The following is a 27500-nucleotide window of genomic DNA, read 5'->3' as shown; positions in this document are numbered from 1 at the left end:
GCCATGAAACAGCTTTTGATTCAATTGTCAAATTACTTTTGGTCCCTTGAAAAAGTGGGGATGGCTACTCTTAAGAGCTGTAATTCCTAAACCCCTTCCTCCAATTTGGATGTACATACCCTCAAATTACACCTGAAAGTGCACTTTCAGACCATATCCATTATATAACTATAGCTTGAAAATGTTTTGGTAAATACCCGAAGAAAAAAAAAACTAGAATTGTGCCTGTGTCCCAATATATATTGACCTAACTGTATTTTTATATAGATAGATAGATATACACATATATACATACACACACACACACACACACACACACACACACACACACACACTCTTAACTATTCTGCTGTTTCCATGGCTGTTATGCAGTTGGAGACGTGACGCCTATCAAAGAGGTGGACCTGCTCATTAGCGGCCGCTTTCTGGATGATGGCCTTCTGTCTGCTGAGATCATTATTTCCCAGAGTTATTTCCAAGAACCCTTGGCAGACTCCCCTGCATACTACCATTGAATCACTGACTAAATTGCAATGTGTATTAACACATCATTACGTTGCAGCTCAACTAACTTTAGCTAGAAAGTGGAAACAGCAGCTCAAACAGAGGGTAGCGAATATAATGGTTTATGAGCATCTGTCCAATCTCCTGGAAGACAAGCCTAGGAAATGTTTACGTATTTGGGAACCCTGGATACTTTGGGAATATCTGTTTGACATGCTATTGCTAAATCAAGGGAAGCATTTGCTGTAAAGGAATAGGAAAATAAATACTTGTGGTAATTGTGGTATACAGTATGTCAAGGGTATCAAACTAAATTTCATGGCAGGCTGCATCTGCATTATGGTTGCACTCAAAGGGCCGGTTGTATCTGTATGAATAGATGTCCAGAACACCCCCACACCACCTTACATTGTATGTCAAGAGCCCTCCCAACATCAGAAGTCAAGAGTCCCCCACCCTCCCTTACATCACAGTGCACTCTCCCTTACCTTGTGCTGCTGCTGGGAGCGGAGCTGGGGAGCAGAAAGTGTAGGGTCTGGAGGAGGACCAGAGGAGGTCTGGAGGAGGACCAGAGGAGGGCTGGAGTTTGCTGAATGCCGAGACCAGGGGAGGCAAAGCTGAGGGGGTGCTGCAGCTATACAGAGAGGTATAGGATCTGTAGGAGGTGCTCTGTCCTCTCTGATGCCAAATGCAAAGATGGAGGAGGGGCAGGCAGAGATGCGCCTCTCTGTGGCTGCACGGAAATGCGCAGAATCTGGAAGAAAACTTCCACTCTTTTGTGCTGATGACTACAGAGACTAGGTGGGGGTGGAAATGAGGGGGGTGCTGCAGCTGCAGGAGAGGTGTGAGGGCCACCTGGCACCACAAGCTGAAAGGATGACTTTGCCAAGGAACAACACCATAAACATACAATTCAAGAGAGTACCAAGAACAAAAACCCATTTTTCTACAATTGCTGAAACTGCATGGAGTCCTGTATGCTATGAAAATTGCACACCAGCTATAATAGAAGCCAAGGGAATATTAACCATTTGCCGCCCGCCCTATGGCCGAATGGCAGCCGGCAAATGTCATCAGTGTTCCGGGTGGACGCCATATGGTGTCCTCCCGCACATGTGCAGATTGCGCTGCTGCAGAGCCGCGCAGCGGCGCGATCTGTCTCTGGCCGTGTACCTCGGACACAGCCGCTGACAGATCTGAGTATCGGCCCCGTTGCCGGTACCATGTGACCTGCTGTGACCAATCACAGCAGGTCACATGTCAGTTGTATACAATGGATGGCTTCATTCATGCCATCCATTGTATACTAGTGTCTAGCTGTGAATGGTCACAGCTAATCACATGCACGTCATGTGATTAGCTGTGGCCAAACCACAGCCAAGCACAAAAAAAAAAAAAAAAAACCCTGAATGAATCGATGTCATTCAGGTAAATGCTTGCTTATAGCAAAGTAATTCTTTGCTATAAGCAAATTATGTAAAAAAAAAAAAAAATTTAAAAAATACTGATCACTTCCCCAAAGTAGTACAATGTTACTATAGTAACATTGTACTACTTTGGTCATAGTGAAATATGAAAAAAAAATCTTAAAAAAAAGAAAAACAAATTAATAAAAAATAATAAAATAAATTAAAAAAAATATATATATTTTTTTTTTCATACTGTCACCAGTCAGTGTCCCTGATCACTGTCATGCCAGTTATATGACGACGCTGTACTGCACTGGTGACAGTATGTAAAAAAAAAATAGTGAAACTAATTTTTTAAATTTCTTAATTTTCCGAAAAATTATGACAAAAAAAATACAACTTCAAAAAACTTGCTATGCCTCTTATGAAGTACGCTGGACTGTCTACTTTGCAAAAAGGGGCCATTTGGGGGATATCTGTACTGTTCTGACATTCTTGGACCTCAAGAAATTAGATTGGCCGTCAGTACTTCAGGATTGATCAATATTCAGATCTATCCCATAGTTTGTGAACTCTATAACTTTCCTACAAACTAAAAAATACATCCTAATTTGGGTTATTTTCACCAAAGACATGTAGCAGAATACATCTCGGCCTAAATTTATGAAGAACAATTTATATTTGCAAACGTTTATAACAGAAACAAAATTTTTGGTCTTTTTTTGCTACTTTAGCAAAAAATAAAAACCCCAGCGGTGATTAAATACCACCAAAAGAAAGCTCTAGTTGTGTGAAGAAAATGATAAAATTTTAGTTTGGGTACAATGTTGTATGACCGCGCAATTGTCAAAGTGTGAGAGCGCTGAAACCTGAAAACTGGCCTGGGCAGGAAGGTGTAAAATTGCCCGGCATTGAATTGGTTAATGTGTCCCTTGGCTTGCCTACTAGTGTATGTGCTAGAAAGGGACAGCATGTATGTATGCATATTTGAAGCACTCTGTATGTCTTGCAGTGTATTCAAGTAACTGGAAATAGGTTGTATATGCAACATTCATGTTTAGTAAAAGGCATGTTATTATACTACTGGGTCTTTCTGCAAGAATTAGACAGAATGAGTGAATCACGCTGCACCTTGTGAATGATCCTATAGTCTTCAGGGATCTGTGACGCGCCCCAGAAGACTGCAATGGAAACAGGGGGGCCGAACTAAGACAGGAGTAGGAGCGGGTACCTGTCAAAACCAGGTACCCGCCCCCCCAAAAAAAGTTCCAAATGAAGCAGTGGAGAGAGGGAGGGTGCAAACAAGCAGAGCTTTCCCTTTTGGGTGGAGCACCGCTTTAAGATTTCTGAAGCACTGTGTTTGATAAGAGATTGCTATTTTTCACGCTGCACTCCAGCATTAGCTGCATATTATGGACCAGCTTCCTGACAGCGACGACGGTAGACATTGCCTGTGCAATGTATGTGGACATTGATGTTTGTTGTCATGTAAGAGACAACAGAGGAGCACAACTGGGAAGGAGCCTAAACAAGGTCCCTCACTGAAGGATCAGTAGATATTCTTTTATTGTAAGCTGTATACTTCAAAAAATGTAAAACATCAATTGAAATAACATGAATTTTTCAAAGCTTATATTTCATGATTGGATTTAGACCTACTTTTAGAACTAGACGGAGAACTATTTTTACAAACCTTAATAATGTGACCTCTATGCTGAGTAAGCTACCAAAATAAGGAAGTATAAATTAAAGCTCAAATACAGATAAAATAGACAGAAATTAAAGTGGTTCTAAAGGCAGAACATTTTTACCTTAATGCCATCCACACATTGAGGTAAAAAATGTAGTAGAAGTAGATGTAGTAGAAGTAGAAGTAGTAGATGTAGTAGAAGTAGTAGATGTAGTAGAAGTAGATGTAGTAGAAGTAGTAGATGTAGTAGAAGTAGATGTAGTAGAAGTAGATGTAGTAGATGTAGATGTAGTAGATGTAGTAGATGTAGTAGATGTAGTAGATGTTGTAGATGTAGATGTAGTAGAAGTAGATGTAGTAGAAGTAGTAGAAGTAGATGTAGTAGATGTAGTAGAAGTAGTAGAAGTAGATGTAGTAGAAGTAGAAGTAGATGTAGTAGAAGTAGAAGTAGTAGAAGTAGATGTAGTAGAAGTAGATGTAGTAGAAGTAGATGTAGTAGAAGTAGATGTAGTAGAAGTAGATGTAGTAGAAGTAGATGTAGTAGAAGTAGATGTAGTAGAAGTAGTAGAAGTAGACGTAGATGTAGTAGAAGTAGAAGTAGTAGATGTATTAGAAGTAGACGTAGTAGTAGTAGACGATGTAGTAGTAGTAGACGATGTAGTAGAAGTAGATGTAGTAGAAGTAGATGTAGTAGAAGTAGTAGAAGTAGATGTAGTAGAAGTAGTAGAAGTAGATGTAGTAGAAGTAGAAGTAGATGTAGTAGAAGTAGAAGTAGAAGTAGATGTAGTAGAAGTAGATGTAGTAGAAGTAGAAGTAGATGTAGTAGAAGTAGAAGTAGAAGTAGAAGTAGATGTAGTAGAAGTAGATGTAGTAGAAGTAGATGTAGTAGAAGTAGATGTAGTAGAAGTAGATGTAGTAGAAGTAGATGTAGTAGAAGTAGATGTAGTAGAAGTAGATGTAGTAGAAGTAGTAGAAGTAGATGTAGTAGAAGTAGTAGAAGTAGATGTAGTAGAAGTAGTAGAAGTAGATGTAGTAGAAGTAGTAGAAGTAGATGTAGTAGAAGTAGTAGAAGTAGATGTAGTAGAAGTAGAAGTAGATGTAGTAGAAGTAGATATAGAAGTAGATGTAGTAGAAGTAGATGTAGTAGAAGTAGATGTAGTAGAAGTAGATGTAGTAGACGTAGATATAGTAGTAGAAGTAGATGTAGTAGTAGAAGTAGATGTAGTAGTAGAAGTAGATGTAGTAGTAGAAGTAGATGTAGTAGTAGAAGTAGATGTAGTAGTAGAAGTAGATGTAGTAGTAGAAGTAGTAGTAGAAGTAGATGTAGTAGTAGAAGTAGTAGCAGAAGTAGTAGTGCCCCTCACCATCCTATTCTGTATACTTACCAGAGTCCTATCTCGATCCAGTGCTGTGCTATCTGCAGCGGTGCTGGTCTCTGTCCCTCTCTGTACAGGACACAGAGGCAGCACTGGAGGCCATTGGCTCCTGCTGCTGTCATTCAAATCCTGTGGGGAGGGGGTCTGAGCCGTGCTGTGTGTATATATGGATGCAGACAACCCAGGTCGGGAGCAAGCCCACACGTCTGCCCCCATAGAAAGTGGTTTGTTATGGGAGCAGACACAGAAGAGGAGAAGCGGACAGTGCCAGGGGGGACCCCAGAAGAGGAGGTTTGGGGCCGCTCAGTGCAATATCATTGGATAGAGCAGGTAACCATGACACTGCATTAAAGTGGTTGTAAAGGGCGTTTTAATAACACTGGTAACTTTAGCTGTGTAAAGTCACATTAAAAACGTGAGTTTTTCAGCTTTTTTTTTCACATTTTTGTGTTCGCTTTTTGCAGTGTTTGCCTTTGTTTAGTGTTAATTTTTTTTGGGGTCAAAAAAAACTCTAAAAAAAATTTTTTTAGTTAAAAAAAAAGTCCAAAAACGATTGTTTGCCACAATTAATCGCGTTTTTCAGCGTTAGAGTGTTTTTACAGCTAAAAAACTCCTCTAAAAACCCACTAGTCCTGCTTTTTTTTTTTCCAGTCAAAAAACGTCCCTGCCAAAAAACATTGATTACAGTCTATGTGTGTATGGACACATAGGATAACATTCTGAGGAGTTTACTGGCTGTAGGAAAAAAAACGTCAAAAGCCAAAAACAGTCGCTGTAAAAATGTCCTGTGTACATGAGGACTTAATGAATACATCATAATCTATTTTTTCAATGCAAACAATGTAGGCAACTGTATTTGACTTGGTATCAGCTTCTTCCAGTCTTCTGTTTAACAGCACTCAGATTTGGAGGGAAAGAAGCAACACAAATGTCAAATCACTTGTGCTGCAGTGCTCATTAGCCAAGAAAGAAAATGCAAACAGGAGGAGAGCAATTAGTGACAGAAAGAGGAGTCCATCAGTCTGCTGCTTCTTCTTTACTGTCCAATCACAGGCTGGGGGATGGACAAGACCTGTAAATATCACTGAACTGCAGCAGAGAAAATATAGGTCTCTAAGAGTTTCGTTTACACTTGTAGCAGGGACAGCTACTCCTCCAAAAAGCAATCCACTTTTCAGAGGCATTTGACAGAAGATGAGGAGCAGATATGTCGCCTGCTCACTGCCTGTTGTAACCCCATGAATGCTGTCACGTAAAAAATGTGTATTGTGCGTAGTGGCTGAAAGCGTGCAGTGGGGCCCTATGCACTTGAATGGGTTGTGCTTGGTGGGCGGTAGTGCCCGACCAATTCAAGTGAATAGGGCCGTGCTTGGTGGGCGGGCACTACCGCCCACCAATCACGACACATTCAAGTGAATAGGGCCGTGCTTGGTGGGCGGGCACTGCCGCCCACCAATCACGACACATTCAAGTGAATAGGGCTGTGCTTGGTGGGCGAGCACTACCGCCCACCAATCACGACACATTCAAGTGAATAGGGCCGTGCTTGGTGGCGTGCTTGGTGGGCGGGCACTACCGCCCACCAATCACGACATATTCAAGTGAATAGGGCCGTGCTTGGTGGGCGGGCACTACCGCCCACCAATCACGACACATTCAAGTGAATAGGGCCGTGCTTGGTGGGCGGGCACTACCGCCCACCAATCACGACACATTCAAGTGAATAGGGCCGTGCTTGGTGGGTGGGCACTACCGCCCACCAATCACGACACATTCGAGTGAATAGGGCTGTGCTTGGTGGGCGGGCACTACCGCCCACCAATCACAACACATTCAAGTGAATAGGGCCCTGCCTGGTGGCGTGCTTGGTGAGTGGGCACTACCGCCCACCAATCACGACACATTCAAGTGAACAGGGCTGTGCTTGGTGGGCGGGCACTACCACCCACCAATCACGACCCATTCAAGTGCTTGGTTGGCGGTAGTGCCCGCAGAACAGGACAGGGGGTATAATTCTTGCCAGGGCCATGAAGCAATGCATTGTGGCCGCAGCTTGTGTACATCCCTGGCCGTTGTCTTCACAGTTTAAGGGGAAGCAGCTGAAACGCAGCTTTGCCCTGTTTTTTTCAGCTCCCCAACCACAAAATGAGCTGTGCAGTGTAAATATCAGACCTGGATGGACAGAAATACTAATCCTTTGGTAGGTAAACACACCCAAATACGCATCGGTGCATTTAGCGGTTTGCCTGAAATTCAGTTTAAAAATGAAACTGCAGTGGGCAACTGCGCTCAGCAGAAGCCATGACAAACATGAGTAAGTCTAACCATTATAAATCCATACAAAAAGGTGTTCCCTGTAACAATTAGTGGCGACTGGATATTATTAAAGTCCCAAAGAGATGTGAGGATTGAGTTCAGTATTAGACGAAATCCATTGCAATATCTTCAGAGCTAACACCTACAACAGCATCGAACTTCTAAAAGTCAATGAATCTTGTAAACATCTACTTCAAGCGTGTATCATTATCTAGGAGACGATCTCATCCACACAATCAAGAATCAATGTTGGTGTGATGTCAACCTAATCGCAGTCATCTCTCTTTGGAAGCACTCAGCACCAACATAAAAGGGGAATTATGTAGAAGCCTAAAAAGATGGCAAGAACATATTTTTTGTAATGTGCACATAAATGCCAAGATATTAGGATACCATTAGACATCAGGGCAAACCACTTAAAATACAGTCATGGCCAAAAATATTGACACCCCTGCATTTGTGTCAGATAATGCACCAATTCGCCCAGAAAATTGTTGCAGTTACTAATGTTTCAGCATTCTCACGTTTATTTCTTTTGTTTGTATTGGTATAACACAAAAAAGTGCAGAAACAAAAAGCCAAATCTGACACATTCCATGAAAAACCCCAAAAATGGACTGGACAAAATTATTAGCACCCTCAATTTAGTATTTGGTAGCACACTCCTTGGAAAAAATAACTGAAATCAATGGCTTCCTATCACCATCAGTGAGTTTCTACACCTCTCCACTGGAATTATGGACCACTCTTCTTTCACCAACTGCTCCAGGTCTCTCAGATTGGAAGGGTTCCTTTTCCCAACTGCTGTTTTGAGATCTCTCCACAGGTGCTCTATGGGATTGAGATCTGGACTCATTGCTGGCCAGTTCAGTACTCTCCAGCACTTTGTCTGAAACCATTTCTGGGTGCTTATTTACGTGTACTTTGGGTCATTGTCCTCCTGTAAGACCCATGACCTCTGACGGAGACCTAACTTTCTGACACTGGGCCCTACATTGAACCCCAAAATTCTTTGGCAGTCTTCAGATTTCATAATGCCATGCACACGGTTAAGACATCCAGTGCCTGAAGCAGCAAAGCAATTCCAAAACATCAGTGACTCTCCACCATGTGCGACTGTAGGAACTTTATTCTTTTCTTTAAGGACCTCATTTCTTTTTCTGAAAACAGTAGAATGATGGGCTTTGCCAAAAAGCTGTAATTTTGTTTCGTCTGTCCACAGCACATTCTCCCAAAAGGATTTTGGCTTCCTCAGGTAAGTTTTGGCAATCTCCAATCTGGCTTTATGTATCTGTGTCAGCAGTGGGGTCCTCCTGGGTCTCCTACCATAGTGTCCCTTTTCATTCAGATGGCGACGTGTAGTGCAAGCTGAGACAGTTGTACCCTGTGCCTGAAGAGCAGATTGAATTTGACTGGAAGTTGATCGAAGTTCTTTATCCACCATTCGAAAAATCCTCTGTTGTAATCTTTGACCAATTTTTCTCTTTCGTCCACGGAGAATAGCTACAGTGCTATGGACTGTAAATGTCTTGACAGCGTTGCGCAGTGAACACAGGAACATTAAGATCTCTGGAGATGGACTTGTAACCTTGAGATTGTTCATTCTTTTCCACAATTTTTGTTCTCAATTCCCCAGTTAATTCTTTGCTGCTCTCTCTCTTCACCATGTGACACACAGAGACACGCAACAGAAAGGTTGAGACAATTTTTCACCATTTTAATTGGTTGCTGGTGTGATTTCTATATTGTCGGCATCTGTTAATTGATACAGGTGAGTTTAATTACAAATTACCGGAGCATCACAAACCTGGAATGCAATTATTGCTTACAATTTTGAGAAGGTGCCAATAATTTTGTCCAGTCCATTTTTGGAGATTTGCGTGGAATGTGTCAGATTTGGATTTTTGTTTCTCCACTTTTCTGTGTCATACCAATACAAACAAAAGAAATAAACATGAGAATGCCGAAACATTTGTAATTGCAACAGTTTTCTGGGTGAAGTGGTGCATTATCTGTCAGGAATGCAGGGGGGGACAATATTATTGACCATGACTTTTTTACTTACTGTAAAATCTTTTTCTTGGAATACATTGAGGGACACCAGATGAACTATTCAGGTAAATTGGGACATCCAGAAGCAGCTAAATTGAGGGGTGGGCAACACAACAAATGAAGATTAACATGCCTACAAAAACCAACTGGTTAACAGAGGTAGGATTAGGATTACTGGTTAATAGAGGTGTCTACAGAGCTGCCTGAAGAACCTTATGACCAAAGTCTGCATTAGCCAAGGCCTGAACATCCACCATGAAAAACTTAAACGTGTGAACGGAGGACTAAGTGGCAGCCTTGCAAATCTGAGAAATAGATGCTGATAAGCCCAAAAGCACTAACTGGTCTGGTGGTGTGCACTTAAAAAAGGTGGTACTTTGCCCTTGAGATAAAAGGTTTCAAGAATGAGTCAAAAACACCTGCAGATTGTGAAACATGAAAAAATTACAAAGAAAGACTCAGATTGTGGAAAGGGAGCTGTAGCTGAGATAGACTTGAACAGTGGCAACCACATCAATACAACTGAAATCTCCTTAGGATGTTTCAAGAGCAGAACAGAGGGATGGTAGAAAACGGTCATGACTAGGAGAAATGTGGGAACCACCGTGTGAAGAAAAGAGGCCTTTGTGTAGCACAAGAAAGGGTTCTTTACAAATTAAGGCCACTAACTTGAAGATTCGCCTCAAAGAAGTGATGGCAACAAGAAAGCCAAAGCCATCTTAGTAAGTGTAGATAGAGGAATATCTCTGATAGGTTCAAAGGGCATTTTCTGAGGAACCGAAAGAGCCAGACTGATATCCCACAGAGTCACTGGGGAACATACGGGATTGGAAAATGTGAGCAATGCACTAGAAGAAGGACCACACTAGGAGTTAGGGGCATGTGGCCTCTAAAAGAGAACTAATAGGGCTGAGATTTGACCCTTGATGATACCCAGGGCCAATTGTTGATCCAGATCAGCCTGGAAAAAAAAAAAAAACAGAATTCATCCCACAGAGTACTCCTTGGGATGGAATTTCCTTGTCTTGAACCTAGAGAAATTTGCTTTCCAGGTGTGATAGTAGACTATGTAGGACATCAATTTCCTTGCTTTCAAGAGTGTAGGAAGAAATGAATCCGACAACCACCTGTCCCTCAGGACCGGGACTTTAAACAGCCAGGCCGTTAAAGCCAGTGACTGAGCAGTCAGGTAGTAAACTGGCCCTTTGGATAAAAGCCTAGGGGGAGTCTGGAGTGCAATGACAACCACCAGAATGCCCTCCAATTTAATATTGTGAAACAGGCAAGGAAACAGTTTCAGAGGAGTATGGAGTTTCAGAGGCATAAAAGGTAAAGATCAGTTAGAACTAATCCCACAGAGAATCCACTGTGAAGGTTACAGGGTCCAAAGGACCTTGAAACAAACCTGCTGTTTTGTTATTGAACCTGGAATCCAGGGTTCCATCTGATGGGAGCACCGCAGCACTTGACTTGTAAAAGTACTCTGTACCTGACTAAACACGTCACACACAAGTACCTAGGAAAGCACCTTCAGCAGAGTCAAATGTCAAAAGTTAGTCCCATGTCTGGGTTGGAGCAATTCAAGGAATGCCTTGCATTTTTCTTAGCCACTTAAGGACTGTCTGCAATGTACTACGGACGGGCGGACCATACAGGCACAACAACGTACCTTGAAGTCACTGGCCTCTTTCGTGTACGCACACACCCCTGCCCACCCACTTCCGCTGTGATTACACATAGCGGAATTCTGTCAGCAGGTCCCAGCCAATGATGATGGCCGGGACCAGCTGATCGGTTGTGTCCAATCACAGCCCAGAGCCCTATGTTGAAAAATCAACACAGGGCTCTGTACAGAGAGAACAATCTTTGTTTCTTCTCGCTGCAAAGCAGGGTGAAGAAACAAAGGTATTGTTTAGTAAAATTTAGCACCTAATACACACATTAACACTTGTTCGGTACACAGTTAACCCTTTGATCACCAATAGATGTTAACCCCTTCCCAGCCAGTGTCATTAGCACAGTGACAGTGTATAGTATTATTACTGATCACTGTATTAGAATCACTAGTTATATTAGTGCCAGTTAGTCAGTTCCCAACCAGTGTCTGTTAGTGTCAGATTGCCCGCCCCACTTGCACAGTCCCAATATAAGTCACTGATCACCGCCATTAGTAGTAAGAAAAAAATTTTCCAGTATATGTACCATAGTTTGTAAATGATATAACTTTCACGCAAACCAATAAATTCACACTAATTGGGATTCTTTTGTACCAAAGACAAATAGCAGAATACATTTTGGCCTAAATTTATGAATAAATGTGATTTTTATTGGACATGTTTTATAGCAGAAAGTAAAAAATTGTATTTCTTCAAAATGTTATTTTTTTTCTCCTGTTTACATAATAAAAAAATAAAAAAAAACCCGGTAGTGATCAAATACCACCAAAAGAGTTGTGTGAAAATTATATAAACAATAATAACACATTTTATTTGTGTACAGCATTGCATGACCATGCAACTACCTGTTAAAATTAGCGCAGTGCTAAATAATGGTCTGGTCACGAAGGGAGTGAAACCTTCCAGAGCTAGAACCTTCCGCTCTAGTGATTACCGGTACTTGCCGGCACCCGGTGATTGCCGAGCATTACCGGCGGAGGGAGACAACTGTATGTAAACAACACAGATCTCTTCCCTGTCAGCTCCTGCATATTGCTTTGTATGGCTTTGCATAGCAGAGCCATACAAAGCAGTCTGCTTACAGTTGAAAGCACTAACACAACACAGTGTAAAAGCACGCACATGTTAACCCCTTCCTGTCCAGTGCCAATACTACAGTGTCAGTGCTTTTTATTAGCACTGATCACTGTATTGGTGTCACTGGGGATATCAGGGACACCAAGTCAGCCCCCCCAGTGTCAGAATCCCCACCGCAGTCCCGCTATAAGTCGCTGATCGCCACCATTACTGGTAAAAACATTTTTAAAAAGCCCAGTATATATACCGCCATTTGTAAACTCCATAACTTTCACGTAAACCAAGTAATTTACACGTATTGGGATTTTCTTTTAGCAAAGACATGGAGCAGAATACGTTTTGGCCTAAATTTATGACGAAATTAGATTTTTTAAATTTTTTTTACTGGACATATTTAATAGCAAAAGTCAAAAATATTGTTTGTGAGGTCAGGTCCTGATGCTGGTTGGGAAGATGTAGTTAGAAATTGGTATATCAATTTATCCCAAAGGTGTCTGTTAGGGCTGAGACAACAGCTCCGTGCAGGTTACTCTAGTTCTTTCATACTAAACTCATTAAACCATGTCTTTATTCAGCTGCCATTATGCACGGTCATGTTGGAACAGAAAAGGGCCTTCACAAAACTGTTGTCACAGGTTGGAAGAGCAAAATTGTCTAAAACAGGGGTCCACAACCTTTTCTAAACAAAGGACTGGTGTACTGTCCTTCAGACTTTAGAGAGGCCACTTTGGCCAGTGGGTATGCCCAAGCATTAGCCAGAATAAACAATGCCTCATGATTGATGGTCAATGAAAAAAAAAAAACACTAAAATCATAGATCATTATTAGCGAACACAAAACACAACATAAACTTACAAAATTCCTTCTACATCTAAAAGATAAAACTACCGAGTTAATAAATAATTACGTGTGTGTGAATGAGGTCTTGGGGTTCGTTCACATGGGCACTGTGACCTGTATAGTGTGAATCAGTGTTTTTTTTGTACATGGCTGCAGCTTTGTGCAGGCAGCCTATGTTACATTTTGGTTGATGCAGCAGCTGTACAAACAGAGCCGCAGATCCTAATTTGACAGGCGTGTGAGTGTAGGTCTACAACCCCAAAACACAGTGTGCATTTGGGGTCCCTCACCACACCTGCACGCCTGTCAGATTAGGATCTGTGGCTGTGCTCACACGGTCATTAAAACGGTGTGGGACAAAGAAAAAAAAATTTAAAAAAATTGTAAAAATAAAAATAAACACATAATGATGGGCTCATCATTTTGTGTTTATTTTTATTATTTTTCCAAATTTTTTTTTTTTACAATTTGTTTTAACAGCCCTGTTGAGAGGGCTTTGACAAAATATTGGGGATCGAAACAGAATCTTTTGAGACAGAGAAAGTGATTGATACAGTCATCAATTTCTACTTCTGCAGCTTCAGCTGCACAGAATAAAGGAACAGGAAGAGCTTTGCACAGTCTCCTTGTTTATTACAAACTGAAGCATAGTAAACTGAGATTAATATGATATATGTACTGGCCCCACCCTGCTCTCCATTCTGTAAACCTGTGCCCCATTGCAGCCGGCGGGAGGGGGAGGGAGAGGTTTGGCAGGTGGCATTGCTGTGGAGGGGGCCTGGCATCAGACAGAAGAGGTAATTGGGGCAGCGGGGGTAGGCATTTACTGGAACCGATCCCCTGTAGTCCCAGCTGAAACACTGCGGGAGAGAGAGAAGAATCTGGCTTTCAGATGCTGAAGGCTGTGAACCACAGAGGATCGGTTCCAGTAAATGCTGCCCTCCTACTGCACTGATTATCCTCCTCCTGCCCGGGCCCCCTTGCTGAACTGATGGGGCCCGGGCCCTGTACAGGAGGACCAGTGGTACCCCCTTATCAGCAGCCCTGCTTCACACACTTTTGGCCACATAATATAGGTGTAACAATCAGGTATCCACAAACTTTTGGCCACACAATGTGCATCACTGGCTACCCAGGACAGCAATAACCAATACATACAGACAATGCTGTTGGAAAATATTCCATTGCTACTTGCTTTAGCAACAATGTCAGTTCTAGGACTCTTCTGTACCCCAAATACAGTATTCTTATATTCCACGTTTTGTCAATGTATTGCATATACCACTACTGTACATAAATGAAGATCAGTTGAGCGCAGCACCGATATAACATTTTATCAACTTATGAAGAGAACAAAACACTTACTTGTGTCATTAAAAGGTACTTTTTCATTAATGATACACAGAGACTCCTCCAGACGACTGCTCAAGTCTACATGAAGAGTCTTCAGCTGATTTTGGCTGACGAGACAAGGAGACCGTTTAAAAAAAAAAAAGATCATGAGCTAAAGCTTAGGAAATATAATAAATGCATATATATATATAAGTAAATATAATAGTTTCCTTGCTGCTATTTTAGATTTGGAAGTTTTAAAGAGGACCTGAGCTTAAAGTAGAACTATAGGCAATTTCTTTTTTTTTTAATTTTGGACAGAGTAAGGGAGGGAGTAAGGTAATAACTCGTCAGGTTTGTTTTCACCATCTGTGCACCATTGCAGAGCTTTTCCTTCAGTTCCTGTCCCATTGCCAAACAGGAATTGAGAGAAAATTCGCACAATTTAAAGGATTGCCTTGGGGACCCCCAGGTCACCAGAACTAGTGTTTCCATTGGACGATTTTCCCCAACCCAAAATTTGGGATTTTCTCTTTCACTTTCAATGATAACGGCAAACAGGGTAAATAAAGAGGATAAATCTCCCTAATGGGGGCACAGACCGCAATAAAACCTGACAGGGGTTCTAATCCATCTCCACTCCATCCAAAACCGAAAAAGTTTTTCCTTTAGATTTTAGGTTGGATCCAGAACATGTTAAATGTCTTACTCTTGATTCTTTGTTTCATGTGTTCTAATCCCTCTGCACTCTACCAAAAACTAAAAAAAAAAAGTTTTGACTTTAGTTATACTTTAAAAAGTGAATAAATCCTATCTTAAAGGAACACCTAGAAATGTTAATTGTGGATAAGCTGCACCCTTAAAAATGTACCGTTTGTTTTGTATTTGTCCTGAGAAAAGCAGTGTTCTTGCTAGTATGTGAGGGTGCCCAAGCACTCATTTGTCTACAGCCTCATAGCTGTATATCTGTAATGGGCACTGCTGTAGTCTGACTGCTAGTCTCAGGGTATTTCCAGTAAGATTTGGTAAGGTCACTACTGTGCTGCTCACTCTTGTCCTTGCTGGAAGCTCCAACATGAGAAAGCAAAGCCCTGCCTCTACCAAGATGGCTGCCTCCACACAGAGATCTAGCACAATAGGCGGCATGGTAAGTCAGCTACAGAGAGACCACAGGCCATACTGACGACTGGTCTTTTGCTAGTAATTTTTTTTTTTTTTTTTTGAGTACAGCTTCCAAAGTTCAGTTCCTTTTTCAAGGCTCTTGGTTTGCTTCTTTGATGAGATAAATCCATTGTTTAACACAGCTCAATCTCATCAGCAGTGACCCATCCCCAACTGGACAGCACAGTCAAAGTTTAAACTGTTTCTCAATCTCAAACCTAGTTTGTTGCACTGTGTTGTTGTCTTTTTGGCTAACCCATATTTCCCGATCATGTATTAAACATTTTGTGACACAAAGGTTACAAATATTGAAAATAAAATGTTATTTAACCTTTGATGTCCCCTCCCACCTCCTTTCTTTTTACTCTGGGACGATCTGTGATTTGTTCTTATGCATTTTTCATTTTGTTCCTTGCATAATGCATTTTATACATTGATATCTCATTTACCAACGACTGATTCCTCAGTCAATCAGGGCGTATGGCTCCTCTCTTGTTATTTATGCTGTTCTTCAACCCATTTTGATACACCATAAGCTTTGTTTTAGTTACAGTTTTTGTAAATGATTTACAACTGCCTTGGTTTGTAAGCTATTGATCTCATGTATCTGTGTGTAAACATGACAGCAGTTACAATGTATACCTGGAAAAATGTTTCAATAAAAATGTATGAAAAGAAAAATAAAATGTTATAAAACCAATGTTTAATTAAACCTTATAAACAAAGCATTATAGTATCAGTAGGCCGTCACTTTGTGTGATGTTCAACAAAACATTTTTTTAACATTCCCATTGGACAGAAGCCAATCTAACAATTGACTTCGGTCACGTGGGAACAGCCATAGATGGATTGAAATTTGTCCAGTCATTGCTGAACCAGCCAAATTCCCATCCATCTATGGTCTACGTAATCTTCTGCATCCTCCCTCAAAATCCTCTTCTCTAGGGTGGTGCTCCAGCAGTCAAGAGGCACTCTAATGTGATCAAGTACAATGCAGGGCCAATAGCACTGCATTTTACAGGAGGACGCCATGGTGCCGCCCAAAAGCTGGAGCACCGGGGAAAAAAATGGGACCATCTGCTGCCAGCAGAGCAACAACATAAGTAAAAGTTCTTTTTACTGGTATCCCAAGCATACACCAGCACTTAGCCCTTGCAATGCAGGGGGAGCCCCACCACAAGGGATGATTTTTCATTTTCCTGGAGAACAGCTTTAATGACTCTCAGATATATCATGTAATATTACAATTCTGTGTAGCGTCGTCTACGAGTTATCACACACACTCACCAATCTTCTGATCGCAGTCTGCAGTCTTTTGCCTCTTTTTCCAGAGCCAATGCTTTTACCTGCAAAAAACACCACATATTAGACAATAATTGTGCCATGGTGACAAACTAACACCACAATGTACCATCTCAGAGGTCAATGCCGGTCCATAATCCAAGGAAAACGGACAGCATCACACCCACCCACCAGACTACACTGTCACCTTGCATGATTTTAGTTCTGGAACACTTCCACCACGACTCCATTGCATGTACCTCCAGGAAGAGGAAAGCGACTTTAGTTTTCTTCTGCATGGGGTGATTACAGATGGAGTCAAACTCGAGCTCAGGCGGCCAAGCAATAATCCACCCAGCTCTAGTAAACACTATTATTGGCTGCTAAATGTGGGTAGTTTTACAGATCAATAACAAGGTTCAGTCCTTCACTATTTTCCATCTCATCGCACTTGCTTTCTACAGGTGCTAGTTGCATTGAATACGTGGACAGCTTGACCTCCTACATATGTCTATGACAGTTTCTCAACCGAGGTGCCTCAGCAACCTAGTGTGCCACCTCTGGTATTTTCACATGACTTCATGTGTTTTTAATGGTGTATGAGGGCAAGCCGCCAGATGCATGACACTAATCCAGGGCAGGTGGCAATCAGGTCAGCCCCAGTATTTAAAGTCCACCCCTGTTTATTCATACACTACCTCCCACCGCTACCATGCTGTAGTGAAGATTGGGGGGGGGGTTAGAACCCTATTGTGAAAAGGGGTGGGCGATGATTGGGACTCTCAGTTGAAAAGGGACCCCATTTTAGACTGGGGTGACGCAAGATTTTGCATCATTTCAAAGTGTGCTGTGAATCAGAAGAGGTTGAGGAACGCACTGGTCTATGGAACCAACCCAAACTTACTGTACCTGTCAATCATCCACTGTTTATACCACATGAGCCTCCCAACAGTGCAACCAGGGATTTATATGTCTTTTACATTAAGGGCTCAGTGAGACATAAAAAAAACGAACCATGAGCACATTTGTACCCAAGAGTGACAGCTGTTTTGTACATCTGCCTGTACAAATCAATGAAAGGCTGCAGCTGTACGCTGCTACACCCACATCGGAGCATTTACCTGCAAAGAGGAAAGCAACTGCCCTGGATGCAAACTGTCTGCATCCTGGGGTGCACATCTCTCCCCTTATGCAAGTAAACAAACCTATCTGTGCCCAGGATTGACAGTTGTTTTGTACAGCCACCTATACAAACCAATGACAGGCTGCAGCTATATGCTGCTAACCACACAGCAAAGCATTTACCTGCATACAGCAAAAGAATAAGCTGCTCTGGATGCAACCCGTCTGCATCCTGGAGTGCACATATGTTGCTGTATGCAAGTAAACGCTTGAATGTGCGATGACCAGAGTACAGCTGCAGCCTGTCATTGATCTGAACAGGCAGTGGTAGCAAATACCTGTTACTCCTAGACACAGAGACATACAGCTCCCTGCATCTGTGTGCATGAGCCCTTAGACTGCCCACATGAGAAAAAAATAAAAAAAAATACAGAATACTGTAAGAAATGCTGAAACATGTTTGACTGAAAAAGAAAAGTATGTATTTATAACTACCGTAATCCTTATTTTACGTTGCAAAAGCAAACTCATGCTTTAAGTCCAAAACACAACCAGGGATCAGAAGTATGTCAAGGGGCATGGAAGGGAGGGTAAGAGTTTATTGCAGATTTTACTGCTGTACACACGATGAGAATATTGGACGAATGATTGTCTTTTTTTTGCACGCTAGTCTCATTTGGAAAGTAAAAGGTACAAAAATTCTTGTACGACAGAAAGAGATTTCGGGAGTGATGTCATGTATTTGTATTGTAATTTCAGACGAAAACTGTGCTGATTAAACAAAAATCGTACGAACTGGTATTGTACGACAATAATTTTCACGCTTGTCCATTCAAATAATTTCGGACGAAAGCTGTGTACCAACGATCAGATTATCATACGGTCGCTTCGAAAGCAGTATTTTTCGTACGATCGTGTGTACTAGGCTTTAAGTTGCTGCATAGACTTCTCACCTTCCTGTCATGTTGTATGATCAGAAATGAGGAAGCCTCTGCAACAGAATCACAAAGCAGCAAATAAATACATTTTTATTACCATGTGCTCATTGTCATCACTTTATATGTGGTCACCAGGACAGGAAATGAGAGAAATGTAAAAAAGCTGACAACAGTAAAACCTGATAGAGGCTAAATTCTTTCCCAAATGATTGACAGAGGTGTCTGACCTAAGTTTTTCTTCACTGACAACACACATTTTAGGGAATTAAAATGGTCAGTGGAACCTAAATCAGGACTCGTGCACACTGGCGTATCAATCCATACAGTGTAAAACATGGCTATATTTTAGCAAACGGGAGCCACAAGTGTTCTATAAAGCCCTCCATATACAAAACTTTATTGGCTCACATGTTAAAATCGAATAACAAAGCGCATTTCAGCATCTAAGCCTTGCTTATAGCACATGGTGGTTGCTGAAACACGTAAGCCCTCCATTACTGGTTTTTAACATGTAAGAAAATAAAAGTTTTGTATATGGAGGATTGTACCAAGTTGCCGGTTTTCCTGCTTTTCAGGACTTACTGTGAAGCGGTTAACAGATACCCTAGCCAGAGCACCGGTGTCCTTCATCACTCAGCTTGGAGGTAGAGCACGGCTCATTTTCTCCTTTGTAGGAGAGTATGCCCCTGGATGCAGACAGTCCACACACGTACGCATGCCCATGCCTCTACTTAGAGCTGCATTTACCCACATACATACGTATCCTATAATTGATTTATATTAGGTAGCTGTTGACAACACCTGTGCTCCTTCGTTCAGACTGGCTCACTATGGCATGCACTAGGAGCAGCCACATCTAGATCTTAAAGCGGAGTTCCACTCACCCTGTCAATAAATAAAAGTCAGCAGCTACAAAAACTGTGTCCCCCGCAGCTCGTTTCACCGGCGGTATCTTCAGTGTGGGCACCCGGCTGTGACAGCTTACGGCTTCACAGCCGGGTACCCACTGCTCATGCGCGAGTAGCACTGCGCTCCATGAATGCTCCTGTAGTCTTCTGGGACCTGTCACGTGTCCCAAAAGACTACAGGGAGGGAGGACACCTTCCACTTCCGGTTGCCTAGACAATCGGACTGCAAGTGGGAGCGGATACCCGTCAAATTCGGATACCCACTCCCCCCCTCCCGTCCCCCAAAGGTGCCAATCCTAAATGGGGAGTAGTCCTTAAAGCGAAACGTCCCCTTTTGGGCGGAGCTCCGCTTTAAGTTCTAAACGTGATGGGGTCTATGTATAAACATGTGTTAAGTGGACCTTCACCTTGCAAAACAATGTACATGTACCTGGCGCCGGCCCCCTTCCTCTATCACAATTTTCTAAGAGCTTTTTATTTTTTTATGCTACAGGTCAGTACTTCCTGTTTCATATCTAGTCAAAAATGATGGTACGCACATGTGCAATGATGTGCTGAAGGGCACTGCTGGGATCAGGACCCAACAGACTTTTGGCACATGGCGCAGTCAAGGAGGTCCGGACCTCTTTTTCAGCTCGTACAGAGATGGCCCACCCGAAGCCCAGACCGAGAACGCTGGTTGGATGCCGATTGGTTACTGGTTTTCCAGCATACTCGTTCGACAGAAGCCAGTTGTGAGATTGGCTTCTATAGGACAAGTAGCTGTACCGGCTGATTTTGGCTGATATTCACATGATATTCCTAGATTGTAAGCTCCAAGGATCAGGGCCCTCCTATCCCTCTTCTATTGAACTGTATTGTTGCTGTATTGTCTCCCGTTATATTGTAAAGCAATAACTATTGGCGCCATATAAATCCTGTATAATAATAATATTCAGCCCATGTGTGCAGGGCTTAAGCACTTGCAGTGTCACCACAAATGTTTGCAATATGATGATCTCCTATGATCGTCAGTTCCATCTAGTGACCATAATGTGTTAAATTCCTGCAATACCTCAACTAAATATTAAACAAAATAATAATACTACATTATAACTACTAGATAATGCTGACAATCATGGGAAAGAATCATATATTAAACAATATCGCAAATATTCATGGTGCCCATGCGAATGCTTAACACATCCTGACAGTGAATGTTTTCTAAACAGACCGCCAGGCAAGAAGACCCCACAGGCAATGACTTTTACAGAACTGCTGTGGTGGGGTGACAAAACTGTAAATACAAATGTTTGCAAATGTTTGAGATAACAAATGTCATTTTACTTCCACGCTGTCAGCAATTTCTTTTGCTCCACTCAGCAGAGAACACAAAGGGAGGAAGTTGGGTCATGCATAATGCAGGAGTTCCCCAGAAAAACAAAAGGCTGAATTTATTCTGCTTGCCTCGAACTTTGCCTTGTCAGTCTGTAACTTCTCGATGGTCTCCATGTATTTCTGCTTCAGGCCATCTAAGACAGCTTGGTGCTGTGCGGCTCCTGCCTCTAGGACTTGCAGTCGACTCCTCAGTTCCTCTTCGATCTGCTTGTGCTTTTCACTAGCCTCAAAGAACTGCAAGAAAAGACAATGAGTTCTGTTAGCATAGATTCTTTATATAAACTGTCACTGGCGGAAGACAAAGCCGCGCTTCACTGGTCAAACTAGTTTCCTTATTGGCATACATGTCTTTTTTATATATATATATATATATATATATATATATATATATATATAATTAACCACTTGCCGCCCAGCCACTGTACATAAACGGCGGCTGGGCGGCACTCGCAGGCAAAACCACGTTTTAAAACGTGTGTTTTGTAAACAAATAGGGGGCGCACGCGAGGCGCGCCGCTGCCCTATCTGTCCCGCCGATCACCGCCGCAGATGTGAGTCGCCGGGTCACAGCCGTTCCTTAGCGGCTGTTTCCCGGCGATCGGCGGCAAACAGTGACAGACAATACAGCTGCAGTAGCTGTGCTGTCTGTCACTTCCCTGTCAGCTCGAGGATGAGCAGATCGAGAAAGAAGAGTTTCTCTTTCTCGATCAGCCTTGTCCCATCCAGCACACACCCCCGCCCCCTAGTAAAACACTCCCCTCACTCCTATAACCCTTCCCTGCAAAATAAAGTTAACCCCTTCCTCCCCATTGCCATTAGTACAGTGTCAGTGTTTTTTTTTTTGCACTGATCACTGTATTAGTGTTTTTGGGGATGTCAGTGACCCCAAGTCAGTACCCCCCAATGTCAGAATGTCCGCCGCAGTCCCGCCATAAGTCCAAAATATTGGGGTTTTTTTCCTCAAAATTGTCAGCCTTTTTTTTTTATAGTGCAAAAAATAAAAACCCCACAGGCGATCAAATACCCCCGAAAGAAAGCTCAATTTGTGGGGAAAAAAAGGATGTAAATTTCATTTATGTACCGTATTGCATGACCGCGCAATTGTCCGTTAAACTAGCGCAGCGCTGTATAGCAGAAAAATGGCATAAATTGCAGTATTTATACCATAGTTTGTAGGCGCTATAACTTCCACACAAAGCAATCAATATACACTCATTGGGATTTTTTTTACCAAAAACATGGAGCAGAATACATTTTGGCCTAAATTTATAACCAACTTTGAGTTTACTATATATTTTTTATAGCTGAAAGTAAAAAATATTGTTTTTCTTCAAAATTTTTTGCCTTTTTTTGTTTATAGCGTGAAAAATAAAAAGCGCACAGGTGATCAAATTACACCAAAAGAAAGCTGTGTGCGTGAAAAAAAGGACATAAATTTCGTTTTGGGTGCAGCATTGCATGACCGCGCAATTATCAGTTGAATTAGTGCAGCGCCGAGTAGCAAAAAGAGGCCTGGTCATTAAGGGGGGTAAATCCTCTGGAGCTCAAGTGGTTAAAGCCTTAGTTTAGATAAAATTATTTATTTTTTAAAAAACCAGCACAAGGGACAGTAGACAGTACTTGATTTAATGGGAAGTATCCCTTGTGCTGTTGATGGCTGTCCTACTTGAAATCCAAAGTCTTCCATCCCCCCTTCCCCGGTTGTAATATTCAGGTACTGCTGCGGTCAATACCAGAGCTAGACCTGTCACAGGTGCTAGTGAAGAATGCAGACTATGCCCACCCTTTCCACCTCCCTCCTCAAATCATAGATGCTGTACTATAAAGTACATCAATGAAAAGTGATGAATTGAAGAGGTGGCTCTTTCATTCTCCCACCAATCCTTCATTCATAAAGTTTTTTTGATTGCAGGAAGCTATAGTACAGTTTTCATGAATAGAGGAGGGGATAGAAAAGGGTGGGCATAGTCTGCACTCTTCATAAGTGCGTGTGACAGGTCTAGCTCTCATAATGACCCCCGCAGCACCTGGAGATTAAAACAGTTGTAAAGGTTTAAGGTTTTTTACCTTCGTGAATTCTATGCATAAAAAGGTAAAAAAAAAAAAAAAATTCTGTGGGCAGCAGTCCCCCCCAAATATTTACCTGAGCCCCATTGCAATCCAGCGATGTGTATGAGAACTTCGGCTCTCCAAAGATTCCCCTTCCTCACTGGCAGAGACAGCAGTCAAAGCCATTGTAATTACAGCCAGTGAGTCAATGAGGAGAGGGGGTGGGGTCGAGCCACAGCTGTATGCGAATGGACACGCCGAGTAAGGGCTCGGAAGAGAGTGTTTGGGTGCCCCTATAAAAAGCAGCTTGCTCTGGAGGCACTCAGCATGGAGGGAGGGGCTGGAAGCACCAGTGGGGGATTTGAGAAGAGGAGGATCGGGGCTGATCTGTGCAAAACCACTGCATACAGCACGTAAGCATGAAATGTTTGTTATTTTTAACCAATTCAATACCGGGCAATTTTACCCCTTCCTGCCCAGGCCATTTTTCAGGTTTCAGCGCTCTCACACTTTGAATGACAATTGCGCGGTCATACAACATTGTACCCAAACTAAAATTTTATCATTTTCTTCACACAACTAGAGCTTTCTTTTGGTGGTATTTAATCATCGCTGGGATTTTTATTTTTTGCTGAATTAACAAAAAAAGATCGAAAATATTGAAAAAAAAACACGTTTTTCTTTGTTTCTGTTATAAAAGTTTACAAATAAATAATTGTTCTTCATAAATTTAGGCCGAGATGTATTCTGCTACATGTCTTTGGTGAAAATAACCCAAATTAGGATGTATTTTTTAGTCTGTAGGAAAGTTATGTAGGAGAGTTCACAAACTATGGTATAGATCTGAATATTGATCAATCCTGAAGTACTGACGGCCAATCTAATTTCTTGAGGTCCAAGAATGTCAGGACAGTACAGATATCCCCCAAATGACCCTTTTTGCAGAGTAGACAGTCCGACGTACTTCATAAGAGGCATGGCGAGTTTTTTGAAGTTGTATTTTTTTTGTCATAATTTTTTGGAAAATGAAAAAATGAAAAAAATTATTTTCACTTTTTTTTTTTTTTTTACATACTGTCACCAGTGCAGTACAGCATCATCATATAACTGGCATGGCGGTGATCAGGGACACTGACTGGTGACAGTGTGAAAAAAAAAATATATATTTTTTTTAATTTTTTATTAATTTGTTTTTCTTTTTTTTAAGATTTTTTTTTCATATTTCATATGTCCAAAGTAGTACAATGTTACCATAGTAACATTGTACTACTTTGGGGAAGTGATCAGTATTTTTCTTCTTTTTTTTTTTACACAATTTGCTTATAGCAAAGAATTACTTTGCTATAAGCAAGCATTTACCTGAATGAAATCGATTCATTCAGGGGGTTTTTTTTGTGCTTAGCTGTGATTTGGCCACAGCTAATCACACGACATGTGCATGTGACCTGCTATGACCATTCACAGCTAGACACTAGTATACAATGGATGGCATGAATGAAGCCATCCATTGTATACAACTCTCATGTGACCTGCTGTGATTGGTCACAGCAGGTCACATGGTACCGGCAACGGGGGCCGGTACTCAGATCTGTCATCAGCCGTGTCCGAGGTACACGGCCGGTGACAGATCGCGCCGCTGCGCAGCTCTGCAAGTGCGCGAACTGCGCATGTGCGGGAGGACGCCATATGGCGGCCTCCCGGAAAGCTAATACATTTTTATGGACACCATTTGGCCATAGGCTGGGCGTCAAATGGTTAAAAAATAAAAAGTGAACCTTTAATATCACTTTAATGCTGCAGAGATATAGGGTGGGTGAAGACTTTAGATTTCAGCTAGGACAGTCAACACCAGCACAAGGGATACATCTCATTAAATGCCGATCTCTCCCTTGTGCAGATTTGTTTTTTTTTATGTTACTTAAATTTAGGCTTTAAATACTATCTTTTCTGCATTTGTTTCCCTAAAATTATCTTGAGTGTATTTTTCACTGGATAAGCTGTTGTGCAAATATCTCGTCACATAAAAATTGGAACTAGCAGGCTGCACAGTAATCCTTACTGATGTGCATCCTGTATACACACCTGTTACTTTGTTACCTTTATGCCTTCTGTTCAGAAATGTATTTACAGCTTTTCTAAACGCTTCTACTACTCTGTATCACTTCTTTATTGAAATTCAATAGCATTTTAAGTGATAAACAAAAAATTGGAACTAGCACTATTGTATCCTCCAGGGTGTACGATTTCAGAAAACATTCAGTTAGGTCCATATATATTTGGACTGAGGCACAATTTTAGTTTTTTCCCAGGTACAAAAACATATTCAAGCTATTAATAGGAACATATAATGGATATGGGCTGACAGTGCACACTCTCAGGTTTAATTTGAGGGTATGTACATCCAAATTGGAGGAAGGGTTTAGGAATTACAGCTCTTAAAAGAAGCCATCCCCCCTTTTTTTCAAGGGACCACAAAAGTAATTGGACAATTGAATCAAAAGCTATTTCATGGCCAGGTGTGGGCTACTCCTTCGTTATTTCTTCATCAATTAAGCAGGTAAAAAGTCTGGAGTTGATTCTAAGTGTGGTTGCATTATATATATTTGCATTTGGAATCTATTGCTGTGAACCTACATCGTGCGTTCAAAAGGAGCTGTTCACGCTTTGAGTTTCTATGGGGAGCAAATACAGAAGAGGAGGAGCCGAAAGTACCGGCGGGGGACACCAGAAGGGGAGGCTTTGTGCAATACCACTGCACAAAGCAGGTAAGTATTATTATTATTATACAGTATTTATAAAGCGCCAATAGTTCGCTCAGCGCTGTACATTACAAAGGGAGACAGAACATGTGACAGAACAATACCAATACAATGCAAAACATGAGGGGATCGAGGGCCCTGCTCTTTCGAGCTTACAATCTAGGAGGGAGGGGATAGTGGTACAGGAGGAGATAGCTGTGGGGGATGGAGTGGTAGGAAGAGTGGAGGAGGTCGGCAAGTTAGCAGGGGGTGGGGTAGGCTTCCCTGAAGAGATGGGTTTTCAGGGTGCGCCTAAAGGAGAGGAGAGTAGGTGATAATCTGATGGGTTGGGGCAGGGAGTTCCAGAGGATGGGTGACACCCTGGAGAAGTCCTGGAGGCGGGCATGGGAGGAGGAGACCAGGGAACTAGAGAGAAGGAGGTCTTGTGAGGAGCGGAGTGTGCGTGCTGGGTGGTACTTGGATATTAGGTCAGTGATGTAGTTCGGGGCAGTATGGTGGACGGCTTTGTACGTCAGTGTTAGGATTTTGAATTTGATCCGTTGCGCAATCGGAAGCCAGTGGAGGGATTGGCAGAGGGGGGTGGCGGAAACGGAGCCGTTGGAAAGGTGAATGAGTCTGGCAGCCGTATTCAGGATCGACTGAAGCGGGGATAGCCAGCGGCGAGGCAGGCCAGTGAGGAGGGAGTTGCAGTAGTCGAGTCGTGATATGAGGGAGTGGATGAGCTGTTTAGTGGTTTCTGGGGTTAGGAACGTGCGGATTTTGGCGATGTTGCGGAGGTGGAGTCTGCATGAGTTTGTTAAAGATATTAACTTCTTTATTACCGTATTTTTCGCTCCATAAGACGTACCTGACCATAAGACGCACCTAGGTTTTAGAGGCAAAAAACAGGAAAAAAAAAATTCTGAACCAATGGACTGCAGACACAGTACAGGAGATGACCAGAGACTGCGGACACAGTACAGGATATGACCAGAGACTGCGGACACAGTACAGGAGATGACCAGAGACTGCGGACACAGTACAGGGAAAATACCAGGGACACAGTACAGATGACCAGAGACTGCAGACAGTGCAGGGAATAACCAGAGACTGCAGACAGTGCAGGGAATAACCAGAGACTGCAGACAGTGCAGGGAATAACCAGAGACTGCAGACAGTGCAGGGAATAACCAGAGACTGCAGACAGTGCAGGGGATGACCAGAGACTGCAGACAGTGCAGGGGATGACCAGAGACTGCAGAGAGTGCAGGGGATGACCAGAGACTGCAGACAGTAAAGGAGATGACCAGAGACTGCTGACCTTTGGGGAGGGAGGGGGAGCGGGTACCTGAATTTGACAGGTACCCGCTCCCACTTCCGCGGAGTTGTCTTTCTCTCTTCTTCCTGCGCCGGCTTCTGTGACAGCCGGGTGCCCACTGCGCATGTGCGAGAAGCGCTGCACTTTGTGAATGGCCCGGCGCCTTCTGGAACCTGTCATGTGTCCCAGAGGACACCGGATCATTCACAAAGCGAAGCGCATGCGCAGTGGGCACCCGGCTGTCACAGAAGCCGGCGCAGGAAGACTGTCCAGCGCTGGAGCGAGGAACAGGTAGGGTCCTGCAGGAGAGAACAGCTGAGCGGCCGGCCCGGTATT

General features: G+C 42.4%; 1 protein-coding gene across 1 annotated transcript in view; it reads right to left on the bottom strand.

Annotated features, from left to right (window-relative positions):
* PPP1R21 (protein phosphatase 1 regulatory subunit 21) overlaps positions 1 to 27500 on the bottom strand; it is a 147549-nt gene that overhangs the window by 87402 nt on the left and 32647 nt on the right. Inside the window, exons 5-7 of the mRNA XM_089676436.1 lie at positions 21129 to 21293; positions 16721 to 16779; positions 14306 to 14400 (exon numbers count right to left, since the gene is read on the bottom strand). Coding sequence (XP_089532562.1) covers positions 14306 to 14400; positions 16721 to 16779; positions 21129 to 21293 — 319 coding nt within the window. The remainder of the gene's footprint in view (positions 1 to 14305; positions 14401 to 16720; positions 16780 to 21128; positions 21294 to 27500) is intronic.

The sequence above is a fragment of the Staurois parvus genome, unplaced genomic scaffold (assembly GCF_062004578.1).
Source record: "Staurois parvus isolate SC_StPar_1 unplaced genomic scaffold, SC_StPar_1.0 ptg000169l, whole genome shotgun sequence".
NCBI lineage: Eukaryota > Metazoa > Chordata > Amphibia > Anura > Ranidae > Staurois > Staurois parvus.
This window is presented reverse-complemented; position numbering and strand designations above follow the sequence as displayed.